At 42.5% G+C, this 13,453-nt stretch overlaps 1 protein-coding gene across 1 annotated transcript in view; it reads left to right on the top strand.

The window, feature by feature from the left end:
* Window positions 1-1,845: 1,845 nt before the first annotated feature.
* Lcor (ligand dependent nuclear receptor corepressor) overlaps window positions 1,846-13,453 on the top strand; it is a 97,149-nt gene continuing 85,541 nt past the window's right edge. The window contains exons 1-2 of the mRNA XM_051199873.1: window positions 1,846-2,038; window positions 2,250-2,323. Coding sequence (XP_051055830.1) covers window positions 1,962-2,038; window positions 2,250-2,323 — 151 coding nt within the window. The 5' untranslated portion in view covers window positions 1,846-1,961. The remainder of the gene's footprint in view (window positions 2,039-2,249; window positions 2,324-13,453) is intronic.

Raw genomic sequence — 13,453 nt, 5'->3', positions numbered from 1 at the left:
CGTCTTCTCCCCCTCCCAACTCAGGGCAGTATTAAGCCGGAAGAAACTCAGTGAATTCTCAAGAGCTTGTTTACTCCACAGTAGTCTTTGTTTTGAGACAGGGTCTCGCGTTGCTGGCCTGGGATTTGCTATCCTTCCGACTCTCAACCTTCCAAAATGCTGGTGTTAACAGGTGTATGCCAGCGTGCCTGACTGACAGCACAGTTTTAAAGCAATGAAACGGCGTGGGCTTTTGAGAACTGAGGAAATCTAATTGGCTTTAAGATGGGGCGGAGAAACAAACTGCCTACTACCCATACATCTCACTCCTACCCGAGACCCACCCAAACAGTTCTCTGAGACACCACCTCCCAAGCCACAAACCCATAACCCTTGACTTGATATACATCAGTGGGGTGATGATTTGAGGTCAAGTGATGACTTCGTTTTACCTGCAATAAATATTTAAATTTCATATTTAGAAAGGATGCACTGTCCTTAAACCCTAAGGGTGAGAAGAGTCTTAGGGAGCTAGCCGTTTTGGTACAGAGTTGTTTCCGTTTTTTTCTTTTTCCTATTTTTTTTTTCGCTCGTTCCTCTCTTTCAAATAAATCAAGTAACTAATAATTTTATATTTAAACGGAACATACAGCTACACGAGCAAGGTGGTTTAATTTTCCCAGAAGGCACCTGGAACTCGTAGGAGAAATGATTGAGTCCTGAATTACAGATCTGGGGGTATTGTCTTAACATTCTGAAGCTGTCGTTTGAAATCTATTCTCTATTACCACATTTTTTTTTTTCTTAGCCATCTGGAAAGTTTCAGCTATGTTAAGTTTCACTAGTAGACACCCCGTAGGTTTTTCATTGGACTTATACACGTCTTTTTCTTAAAAAAAAAAAAAAAAAAACGGGCTTTCGAATATCCGGATAACTTACAACCAAGTCACACACTTCACCTTTGAAAATCTCGGGGCTCAGTGCCTCCAGGGGCATCCGGGCATTTATTCCCATTTCTGCTTCTCCACGGAGCTCCCGGGAGGGGCAGTTTCCAAGGAGGCGGTGGTGCGGAACTTGCAACAGTTGGTGTCGGGCGATAGTCAGGTTGGAGGTGATAGATGGGACGAGTTTAAAACCCCAAAGCCCCGGGGAGGGCCGGGGCAGCCGTGGCCTTGCCGGAGAGCCAGCGAGGGCGGCGCGGGGACGGAAGGGACGCCGGCGTGGGAAGGCGCCGTTCCGGGGCTGCCGGGACGTGGGACGCCGGGCGGGCGGAGCTGGAGCGGGCCAGCCGGGCCACGGCGGGGCCACCAGGAGGCGAGGGCGGCCTTGCCCCCGCGCCGCCCCCGGCGGGAGGCGCGACGCCCAGGCCACGGGTGCGTGCGCGGCCCCGGGCGACGCGGCTGGGCGTGCGCGGGGCCGCGGCGGAGGCAGGGCCGGGCGGGCGGCAGAAGATGGCGAGGGTGTGTAGGCGGCAGCAATGCTCCGTTGAGAGACGCGGCTTTCGGCAAGAACTGGACTCGTGGCGCCACAAGCTCGAACGCTGTGTAGGTGAGGCTCTCCACCCGTGCCCGGGCCGCCCGGCCGACGGCCGCCCGTGCGTGGGAGCGAACAGGGCAGCGGCCGCCGCGCTCCGGCCCCGCGCGCCCTCCCGGGCTCGGCCCCCTCCCCCCCCCCCCGGGCGCGAGCGCGCGGCCGCGGCGCCCCTCCCCTCCCTCCCCTGGGCCGCGCGGCCTCGCCTCAGCCGGCGCATTGTGGACTCCGGGCCCGCAGCCGCCGCCGCCGCCAGCGCCGCCGGGACGCGCGGGGTCGCCCCCACCTGCCCTCGTCCCGCGCCCCTCCCCCACGCGCGCGGCGCGCCCCCGGGCCCGCGGGCACGCGCGGCGGCGCTCGGGCGTGTGCGAGGCGTGAGGTGGAGATGGGGGCGGAGGGAGCCGGAGCTGTCACAGGCCCCGCGTCCGCCTGAGCGAGCCAAGTGGGGTGTCATGGCCGCGGGGGGCAGCGGCTGCACTTCCTCTGCTGGCAGCGGCGGCCGGGGAGTTAGTCCTCGACGCACGGGTCGGTGTGTGCGGATTTGTGTTTGGCGTGTGCGCGGCGGGGAGGAGGCGCGGGCGGGAGCGCGGGCGGGGGTCGCCCTCGTCCCCTCGGCTGAGCACGGGCGGCCGGCGCACTTCCCCAGGGGGCGGGAGCCTGGGCGGGGGGCGCCCGGGAGGGGCCGGGCGGCGGGGCTGCACCTCTTACACTGTGTGTTTTGTCTGTTCTTCTCTCCGAAGGTCCCGTTTCCCTCTGTGCGGCGGCCGGCGGGACCACAAGGGCTTAACTCATATCTTTAACCCCCCTCCAAAAAGTAAGTGGCCCGTGTGGTGCCTGCTCCACCCGCCGCCCCCTAGCCCCTGTCCATTCTTGTGTTTGACGCGAATGTCCCCAGCATTGTTATTTCCCCGTCTCTGCTTCGGTGCTGCTGATGTGTGGGGAAATGCCCTCTCGTCGTCCTCTGTCCCCCACGCCCAGTCCTCCGGGAGGCCCGGAATTCCAGCCCCCCGTGTCGGTGGGTCATGATCTTGGGAATCAGATCTTCCTCAGCAGAACCTGGGAGATTCTGTCCGTCCGCTTGGGCCCCTGGTCCCCTCCTTCCCGACGGGGTTTCGTTGGAAGGAATTATGCAAATCCTGCTTTCTGGTGTCCATTCAGCGGCAATTTCATGCGGTGAGAAGTTCTCTTTGTTGTGCGAGGGGGAGAACAGACACTGATTTAATAGACATATCTGTTGGGGGGAAGGGTGGAGGGGGTGCGGAGAGGCTCAATTTGGAAGAATTACAGCACTTGGTTAGCTCAGTCTTTGTGTTTGAGCCTTCTGGCTTGACAGGAGGGTCTGCCCTTTACAATGTCCCACAAGGGATGTTTTCTATAATAGATGAAGAAAAAGCAAACCTAAAACTTTAAACAAGTGAAAAATAAGGTAACCTTTACTCAGAGAAAATAAGCACTGCCATTTTTGCAGTATTTCGTTATGAAAATGGGTACTGTGGATGTATTAAGGACTTAGACTGTGACATCAAACGTAATTAGCAGGCAACAATGCAGTAAGGTATCTGATACCACTTTGATTGTCCAAAGGTTAAAAGCATATTTTAAAAAATGTGTGTATTTGGGTAATTAATGAAGATGTGAGCAGTTTTTTTGAGGGGTGTGATTTACCGTGTGAATACAGGTTAAAATTTCCCTCTTGCTAATCCAAGTCCTCCAGGAAACAGGCTTTTTGGCTCCAGCTATCATTTGCTCTGTTCTGCTTCTGCTTGTTTTATTTTTCACGACCTGTCACACATTTGCTACAATGTGACATGGGCTTAAGCACTTAGGAATTATGTTATTTGTCATCGTCATGTAAAAGTGTTCGTGGCAGGTTTTGAGAAACATCAAATTGAGGCATTTTCAGACTTCTTGTTTAATATAAAAGACTGAAATTATTTAGAAGAATTTTTGGTTTTGTAGTGTTAGTTTTACCCATAGTGGTTGATTGTGATCTGGAGGGCTTTTTGGTGTTTAAAAGATTATGGAATTGAAAAATGCAACCGTGTAAATTTCTTGTGTTGATACAGCTTTTGTTTAAATCATTTCAATGAGTTATCCTGTGCTGTTCACTTTAAAATCCTTGCATTCCGATTAACTACCCTTTCTTATCAGTAATTGCATTAGTGGTTGATTACTGCTTCTGGACAAAATGTTTTGTTTTGTGCCTAATAAAATCCTCCTGTAAACATCTCAGTTGAGTCTTTTGGAGATCAGTGCTTTGGAGAATGTTTTGTATCGGTGATTGGTTTTCTTAGAGGCTACTTGAGCTCCAGACTTCCACTCTTTGGGTGATGTTTCAGAGCTCTGGAGTCCATAGTACAGATGGCGTTTTAAATACTAATAGTTATTGCTAGTTGCTCAGCTAAAGTCAGCTGGACATCATATTTTCTCTTTTATTATATGTAAATTTGTTCTCTAAGGGGAGCCATTTAAGTGGTGTTAGGAGGTTTGTATTTTAAAGGGCTGGCAGTGTCCCTATATATAGTCCAAAGAAGCTGTGCTGTTTACTGTCAGATATAATAATTCCTCTTATTTTAGTAGGATTGGTTCTGCACAGTTGATCTACCTGATTCTCTTGGTTGATTGTCTTAGAATTTTAGGGGTGTTTGCTTTTTAAGTGAAACTGAATTTATAGCAATCTTTGTTAAAAAATAAAGTTTCAGTCATTTCCAGAATTTAATTTTCCTTTTTACTGTTTTTGGCATGGAGGGAGTAAGATGTCAGTGGTGTCTGGAAGACAAGTATTATATAGAGTCAGTGATAAGTTTAATTGAATTAGTTAATACAGATTGAGTATCTCTTCAAAGTACTTGAGGTCAGAAAAGTGTTTGAAATATTTGTTTTTCCGATTTTGGAATGTTTGCCAGGATTTTACTGACTGTGCATCCGTAATCTGAAAACCTGAAATCCCAGCTACTCCAAAACCCAAACCTATTTAAGCACTTTGGATTAGAACAGGGCCTATACTGGTTCAGACAGTTATTTCAGGCATGGTGTTTGTTTACTTTGGCGGCTGTTGAGGGGTCCATCCAGGTTCAGGCCTGTCTGGTCTCTGATGTGATGCTGCATATTGCTAGTCTGATCCTTAACCTTACTTATTCTCAAGCTCGCCCTAGTGTGGGAAATGGTATGATTCTAGTTAGTTGTAGTCAGGCTAAAAAAGGACAGGATAAGTCTCTTTGACTCATTGAAAGGTATTTCAGGTAACTCAGGTAACAGCAATTCTAGAAGTATTCAATAATGCCAGTTTTTAATCTTAGTGAGTTACACAGGATGGCCTTGAATTTTCTGATAGTAAGAATTGATTATTTAGATCGGATGTTTACTCACATCTTTCATCTCAACACTCTTGGGAGGCAGAGGCAGGCAGATCTCTGTGATTTCGAGACCAGCCTAGATTACAGATGGAGCTCCAGAACAGCCGAACTACACAGACTTTGTTCTCAAAAAACCAAAACAAACAAAAGAATTGATCATTTCATGTTTTTTTTTGGGGGGGGTGGGGGCTGTTGAGTGAGTACCTATCCAGTCCCTTAGCAACTGGAGTTAAGTGCTATTACTAGGAATGGAAGGTACAACTAAGTGATTAATTCACCTAAATATTTATTAAGCTGTCTTTTTAAAAAAAAGACCAGACTTTGTGGACAAAAATTAAGGTGACCACTCTAAATTTCAGGAGGAGCTTTTAGCTTTTTTTGTTTTGTTTTGGGGTTTTTGTTCTAATTTAAATTAGCTTACAAATGTTGGATCTGATTAGAACTTTTAGTTCTTACAGGAAATACATACATACATACACACACACACACACACACACACACACTCAGTTTATTGCACAAGTCAAATGTGTAGTATAATGGTACAGACAAGTGGTGTATTCTAGACTGAAGGAGGGCTTCATGGAGGTGGCATTCATTTTGATCTATGTGGAAATGGTATTGCATTCCTGAGAAATTGGAGCAAAATGGAAAAGAACAAATTGTCAATTTAAGCTGCAATCCATGATTAATGGGAGGGGACATATGTTTGTCAAGGAATTTTAAAATGTTAAGTGGAATTTAGCTGGCTGTGCTGGTACATGCCTTTAATCTTAGTACTCGGGGAGACAGGGGTGGTCAAATGGATCTCAGGTTGAAGCCAGTCTGTCTGGCCTACAAAGTGAGACCCTGTCTTTTTTGTTTTGTTTTGAGACAGGGTTCACTATGTATGACTGACTGTTCTAGAATTTTGGCTGTCCTCAAACTGGTAGAGATCCACCTGCCTCTGACTTACAGGTCTGGGATTAAAGGAGTGACTTGGCCACACCCAGCCCCAAAGCCATTGTTTCTGTTCTCAGACAGGTTCTCATGTAACCCAGGCTGGTTTCAAGTTTACTTTATAGCCAAGGCTAACCTTAAATTTCAGATTTTCTTGCTTCCATTTTCTAAGTGCTGTGATTACAGTTGTGTGCCACCATACTTGGCTGTTCACTTTCAAGTTAACACCATTCCTCTATATACTATCTTTTACTTTGTCTGCAAGTACTCCCCCACCCCCTTTTTAAAAAACTATTTTGTATTGTTGCGCATTGCTTGGGGCATAATTCCATTATAAACCATTAGCTCGTTTTCATTTTGTTACCTGTCTCTTGGATATAGGAATGTATCCCATGTCTAAACCCTGACATTTTTTAAATTGATATAAAATTCACATGTAATAAAATAATATTTTTTTGAGACAAGACCTTCTATATAGTCCAGGCTGGTATCAGACTTACTCTGTAACCAAGACTGGCCTTGAAGTCCTAATCCTCCTGCCTCTGTCTCTAGAGAACTAGGTTTGCTAGTGTATACTACCATGCCTAGCAAAATTCAGCTTTCTGAAATGTACAGTTTCTGCTTTCTAATTCACAAAGTTGTACACATGTCACCATTAATTCCAAAATATTTTCATTTCCATAAAAGAAGCCCTCGCTCATAGGCGGTCATCCCACCTCTCCTGTGACTTAGCTCCTGGCAGCTTCTACTTTGCTTTATATTTCTGTGGTTGTCTAGTTATATGTTTCTTACAGATGAAATCGTGTACTCTGTGGCCCTTTATATCTGTCTGACCTTTTTCATGTAGCATAGTGTTCTTAAGGTTCTTCCAGCCTGTAACAGGCATCCACAGTTGTATTCTTTTTATAGCTCAACAACATTATATTATGGACAGTTCACATTTTGTGTGTACCTATATCACTTGGTGGACATGTAGCAATTTTCTTTTTTTCTATTACAGTAATGATACTATGAGAGTTTGTACAATTTTTCCCCCCTCAAGATTGGTTTCTCTGTGACTTTGGAACCAGTCCTGGATCTCAGTCAATATACCAGGCTGGCCTCCAACTCAAAGACAGCCGCCTGCCTCTGCCTCCCAAGTAAGTGCTGGGACTAAAAGTGTCCACCACCACTGCCCAGCTTGTGTATACATTTTTATGTAGATTTGCATTTTTTAGTTTCCTTGAGTATGTGCATAGGATAGGATTGATAGCTCATGCGGTGACTGTGTTTTAACTTTTGAGTTTACCAGTTTCCAAAGTGTTTGAAGACACTTTACATTCCTACTGTCCTTATTAAAATGTTCCAATATTTTTCTAAGTGCATAGCAGGATTTTTTTTTTTTGTCTGTTTTTGCCCAGTTTTTTTTTCCTTGATTTTTTTTTTTTTTTTAAATTATGGATGTCTTAGTGAGATGAATTAGTGTGTCATTGTGTTATTTTCTTGGGAGTTAGTGACTGATGATATTAGACATCCTTTATTGTGTTCATTGGCCATTTGTCTTTGGAAAGTGTTTGTTTACATTTATTATCCCCTTTGCAGTTTGGTTATTACTGTTGAATTGTAAGAGTTCTTTATGCATTCTGAATACTAGACCCATGTCAGTATATATGTCCTAGGAGTAATTTCTTTTCTCAGAGTTATAGGTTAGCATGTAAATAGGTGCACTGTAGTGAAAGCTGAACTACAACATATCTTGTGAGAGGAATAAAGGATATAAGAAATGGGATAAGCAGAGTGAGATGGATGTTTCCAATAAAGAATTGCTTACATATTTTTCTTATATAAATCAGTAAATGATTAATTATTTTAAGGCATTGTATAATGTACAGATATATCTTGCTATCTGAATCTTCTAAATTTCTGCTTTTGAAATGATTTATTTTTATTTTCTGTGCATTGGTGCTTTGTTTGCATATTTGTCTATGTGAGGTGTCAGGTACCCTGGAACTTGGGTTACAGACAGTTAGCTACCATGTGGGTGCTGGTAATGAACCTGTCCTCTGCTACTATGCCTGGTTCAAGTCTTAAACTTTTAAGATTATGTTTTTGTTTTCATTTTACCAAATTAGAAACCTGACAAGTTAAATGGTTTATGGGAAATTATAATTATTTTGTTTCCTGTTAAACTGTTCTTAAAGGATTCTCTGATTTAAAGAAATGATTTATTTACTTTTATTGTATGGGTATTGGTGTTTTACCTGCATGTATGTCTGCATCATGTGTGTACAGTGCCCACGGGAGGGAAGTAGAAGACAGCACCATGTGCTTGGAGTCAAACTCTTTGGAAGAGCAGGGAGCCCTCTCAGCTATGGAGCTATCTTGTCAGCTTCTAATTTCTCTGATGCTTTAGTTAGTTAGGTTTGATATACTACAAAGTGCCAGGGGAAATGGTATTCTGGTTTTGGTTTTTATGAGACAAGGTCTCACTGTATAAGTAATACATCAGTTTTTGAGCTAGCAGTCTTCCTGTCTTAACCTTCTGGAGTTCTGAGATTGCAGTAGTGAACCCTTAGCCCCCTTGTCCAGCTTGTAGTGAGGCCTTAAAGATGAAATTGACATTGGATGAAATATGCAACAAAATTAGACAATCCAGCTCCTTCGCTTAATGGACTGTGAGAGGCAAGTTAGGAAAGCTAGATAGCAGTGATTGACAGCTTCTTATGATTTTTGTCATGTTTTAATTTCTTGTTTCATATTCTATCTATTTTGTTGAAGAGAATTATTTGATCTTTTTTTCTGAAATAGAAGCCAATGAAATTACAGGCATAAAGCTAGTATTGTTTTAAGTGTTTCTTAAGAATTTATAAATGAAATTATTGTAAAATTCTTAAAATTCAGAGTAGCAGAAGGATCCAGTTTTGTGTAATGTGCATCTTTTAATCATAGGAGCAGGTGTGTCAAGGGATTGCTATAAGAAATTGATGTAACCAGTGGTGTTTAGACTGGCATTTTAAATTTTGGTGATGGGAGGCCAGAAATTAATAATACAATTGTTAAGCATAGCAGCAAAGTAGCCTGTCTTCACAGCTTCTGAACTATATACAAATACAAGAAATTAAAGATAATTTATAAACTGAGTTGTCTCAGATTTTTGATAAGTAGAATGAAGCTGGTAAACCTATTAACTCCTTAAAATTTAACACAGTAATGAAAAAGTATCAGAAAACCCATTGTTAACCACCAATCTCTGTTTACAGAAGGTCATCTTTCTTTTTTTCCTGGTTGTGTTATTGCTTTTCCAGATAGGGTCTTATTGTGCAATGTAGTCTAGGCTGGCCCTGAACTCACAAGAGAATTGCTTGCCTTTGCTTTCCAAGTGCCACAATAAAGGTATATGTGCCAGTGCCTGGGCATTTTATACTTTCTACAAAACTTACATCTGTTTCATTGTTTTTATTTAGAAATGTTAGATGGTGAAGGTAAATATTAAAAAATAAATTTTTTAGGTGCTGGGAAGATGGTCAGTGCTATGGTTAAGAGCACTCGTTGCTCTTCTAGAGGGCCTGGGTTTGGTTCCCAGCATCCACATGGTAGCTCACAACCATTTCTAACTTTAGTTCCAGGGCATCTGATACCCTCTACTGACTTGCTGGGTCCCCAGGTCATGAGGCAAAACACTTAATATGCATAAAAGTAAATAAGTCTCTCTCTCTCTCTCTTTTAATGGTTAATTTATGAGGCTGGAGAGAGTGCTGCTCAGGGGTTAAGAACACTAGCTGGCCAGTTGTGGTGGTGTACATCTTTAGTCCCAGCAGTCTGGAGGCAGAGCAGATAGATCTCTTGAGTTTGAGGCCAGTGTTGTCTATATATTGAACTAGAGGCCTGCTAGGGCTTCATAGTGAAATCCTGCCTCAGAAGACAAAACCAAAACAACTAATGCCAGCCAGCCAGCCAGCCAGCCAGCCAGCCAGCCAGCCAGCCAGCCAGCCAGCCAGCCAGCCAACCATATATATAGACCCTCTCTCAAACAAACCCAAGTTCAATTCCCAGCATTCACATGTAGCTCACAATTGTCTCTAATTCCAATTCCAGATGATCCAATGCTCTCCTGCATAGTCAGATCTTATGTGCATGTGGGGTGTATAATAAGCTCACAACCCACCTCAAAAAAAAAAAAAAAAAGATTTAAAAAAAATTTAAACATTTGTTTGTTAGAAAACATTAATATATTTTACTGTATTATCAATGTTTAACTTAGTTTTATATCTGTGGAAACAATTGTATACTTTTCATTTTGAAACAGTCTATGTAGCATAGGCTGGACTGGAACTCACTGTGTAGGCTTATCAATGTAATCCTCCTGCCTCTCCTGCTTCCTATAATAAGATTGGGCCACCAAACTTGGCTGATAGTTTAATGTTAGAATTATCTGAAATTAATATCTCAGATATAAGTAAAACAACCAAACTCTTCCTGAAACATTCTTTTTAGTTAACTTGTTTTAATTGTTGTTTGAAACTAATGCAAGTAAAAACTTGCAATTTTGAGGCAAGATTTAGTTATATAGCTCAGGGTGGCCTTGAACTCATGATCCTATTGCCTTTGCCAGTGCTTTGATCATAGATCTGCAGCACCATATCTGGTGTTGCTTGTTGTTTTTCCTTAAAGATGATGGGTGTTCACAGACATACACGCAGGCAAAATAACCATATATATAAAAACAAATTAATTTAAAAACTAAAAAGCATACATGTTTGTCATGGTATTTATGTGGAGGTCAGAAGATATCTTGGTGGAGTTGGTTCTCTTTCAACCTTCTCATGGGTTCTAGAATTTGGGTGCCAGGTTTGGCTACCAAGTAACTTTACCTGCTGAATCATCTGGCTGGTCCTAAAAGCAAGTTTTTATTAATATGCATAGTAATTGATTCATTCTGACATTTTCTGTTGTTTTGGCTTTTCCAGACAGGGTTTCTCTGTGAAACAGTCCTAGCTGTCCTGGAACTTACTCTTCAAACTCAAAGAGATCTGCTTGTCTCTGCCTCCTGAGTGCTGGGATTAAAGGCGTGTGCCACCACTGCACATCCTGACATTTTCATATATGTATAATTATACATAATATATTGTCTTCATATTTATTCCTTATTGCCCTCTCTTGTTTCCCATGGCATTCCTGCTGATCCCCTATTTCTCCACAGTTAGTCCTTCTACTGTGGTTTTTTTTTTTTTTTTTTTTCTCTTTTTGTTTTCATCCAGTGAGTTTAATTAGGGTTGCTTCTAGAAATATGGGTAACTTTTAGTGGCTATACCACTGAAGAAAATGTTTCTCCCTCTTCTGGCATCCATTTAACTATCTATAGATCCTCAGGAAGGACAGGGTCCTGTGAGCCTTTTTGACTCTATCATGGGATGCTTATATGTAGTTGGAATTTTCTTTGGGCTGCCAACCGGCTCCCAAATAAAGACACAGATGTAGTATGAATTCTAATAGGTTTTCATAATAAAAACTCAGAGCCAGATATTGTGGTGAATGCTGAGTATCAGAGAAGCAAGGTGGCCAGTCACTAGAGAGTTCCTACCTCTACCAGTGCTCAGACCAAAGTGGGGATCTTGTCCTTTCAGACTGCACCCTCACACTGTCTCCTCCCGCTTCATATTCCTTTCTCTGCCCAGCCATAATCACTCCTGTCTCCACCTCATAGTGCTGAGATTAAAGGCGTGTCACTCCAAGTGCTGGGATCACTTTTGTGTGAGCTCTGTTTTTTTTTTTTTTTTTTTTTTTTTTAGACAGATTTAATTTCATGTAGCCCAGGATGTCTTTGAACTAACTGAGATCCATCTGCCTCTGTCTCCCTGAGTGCTGGGATTAAAGGTGTGTGTCACCACTGCCTCTGTACCTAACCAGTGAGACTAGTTTTGCATTCTGATCTTCAGGCAAGTTTTATTTGTTAGATCATAAACAAAATATCATTACACTTATTAATTATGAATGATCTCAGCCTTAACTTTGGCTTGTCCCACTAGCTCTTTTAACTTAATTTAATATGTTTCTAGTCATCTAAATTTTGCCTTGGGGTTTTTATTCGGTATGTCCTACTTTCCTGCTTCCTCAGTGTTTGTCTGGCCCTTGTAATGTCCTTTCTCTTTGTTACCCCCTAGCCTAAATTCCTACCCCTACTTAACCCTCCCTTCCCTGAAGTCCTGGGTATACCTCTTCCCTCAATATTTATTGGCCATTCATCTTTTTAGTACACCAATCAGGTGCTTTAGGCAGGCAAGGTAAAATATCAACACATCTTTACATGTAAATATCTTTACGTAGTTAAATATTCTGCATCATAAACAAAGGCAACACATCTTTGCATAGTTAACCCTCATAGGCCACATGTTTTGTGGGTCTTGTACAGCTGATCACATACTGGGAGTTCAAGAGCACAGTGTCTGTTTGGTGTCTTAAGATAGTTCTACAACACTGGTCGTCTTCTTTTTGTTTGTGTGTGTGTTCTCTGAGCCCTGGCGAGGGTGCTGTAGATGTCTCATTTAGGTCTGAGCATTCAGCAGCTGCTACTCTCAGCATTTGAACTAGTTGTGAGTCTCCTTAGTAACCATCAATGACGTATTGCAAAAAGCAGCTTCTTAGACCAGCACTGGCAACAGCACTAATTTATGGGTGTAAATATAAATATTTAGAGGGCAATCTGATGGATTTTAGCAAAACAGCAATAATGGCTTCACTATTAGATCCTACAACCTCCCCAGCCATGGGTTTTGGTCAGGTTTACAGTACCAGACATGACTTTCCTTTTGTGGAGTGGGCCTCAAATACGATCAGAAAGTAGTTGGTTTCCTCCATAGCAGACTTGGCATTATTGTACTAGTGGACACTTCTTGCCTGGCCACTCAGTAGTATAGCATTTGGGGTCTACAGTTTAGTATATTATTTTTCTATGTATGAGTGTTTTCCCTACATGCATGTATGTGTACCATTGTGTGTATCAGGTGCCTATGGTCATCAGAGTCCCATGAACTGGAGTTTATGGAAAGTTTTGAGTTGCTGTGTAGGTGTGGGAACCAAATGTGGGTTCTCTGTAAGAATCACAAGTGCTCCTAACCACTGAGCCAGTCTAGTAATGGCCATTCATGTTTCATCCCCACTGAATTATTTTAAAGCAAGTCTTAGACACCATATTTGATACCAGTGTGTGTGTGTGTGTGTGTGTGTGTGTGTGTGTGTTTACATAATTTATAGGTATAATTAATTTTTTTTCATACTTTCAACTTCTGCTCCTATATGCCTTCCTCTATTGATTGGTTCATAACTAGTCAAAAAAATTTGAGATAATGTTTTGTGTAGCACAAATTTATCTCAAATTCACTGTGTAGGCTGGTTGAACTTCTTATCCTCCTGCCTCTATTTCCCAAGTGTATAATACACAAGATATAAACTATGTGTGGCTGGTGAATAAACTTAATATGTATGATGCCAGGTGGGGTAATACATATCTGCAATCCCAGCAATCCAGAGGTGGAGGCAGAAGGATTGGAATTCTAGGCCAGCCTGGTCTACATAGCAGGGTCCTGTGTAGGAAAAAGATGGAAGTGAGGAATAGTGAAAGCAATTTCAGAATGATCTATGGCTCATGATTACAAATGTACAGTCTTACTAAAGAT

This window comes from Phodopus roborovskii, unplaced genomic scaffold (genome assembly GCF_943737965.1).
Source record: "Phodopus roborovskii unplaced genomic scaffold, PHOROB, whole genome shotgun sequence".
NCBI classification, from domain to species: Eukaryota; Metazoa; Chordata; class Mammalia; order Rodentia; family Cricetidae; genus Phodopus; species Phodopus roborovskii.
The sequence above is the reverse complement of the archived record's forward strand: the minus strand, read 5'-3'. Positions and strand labels throughout refer to the sequence as shown.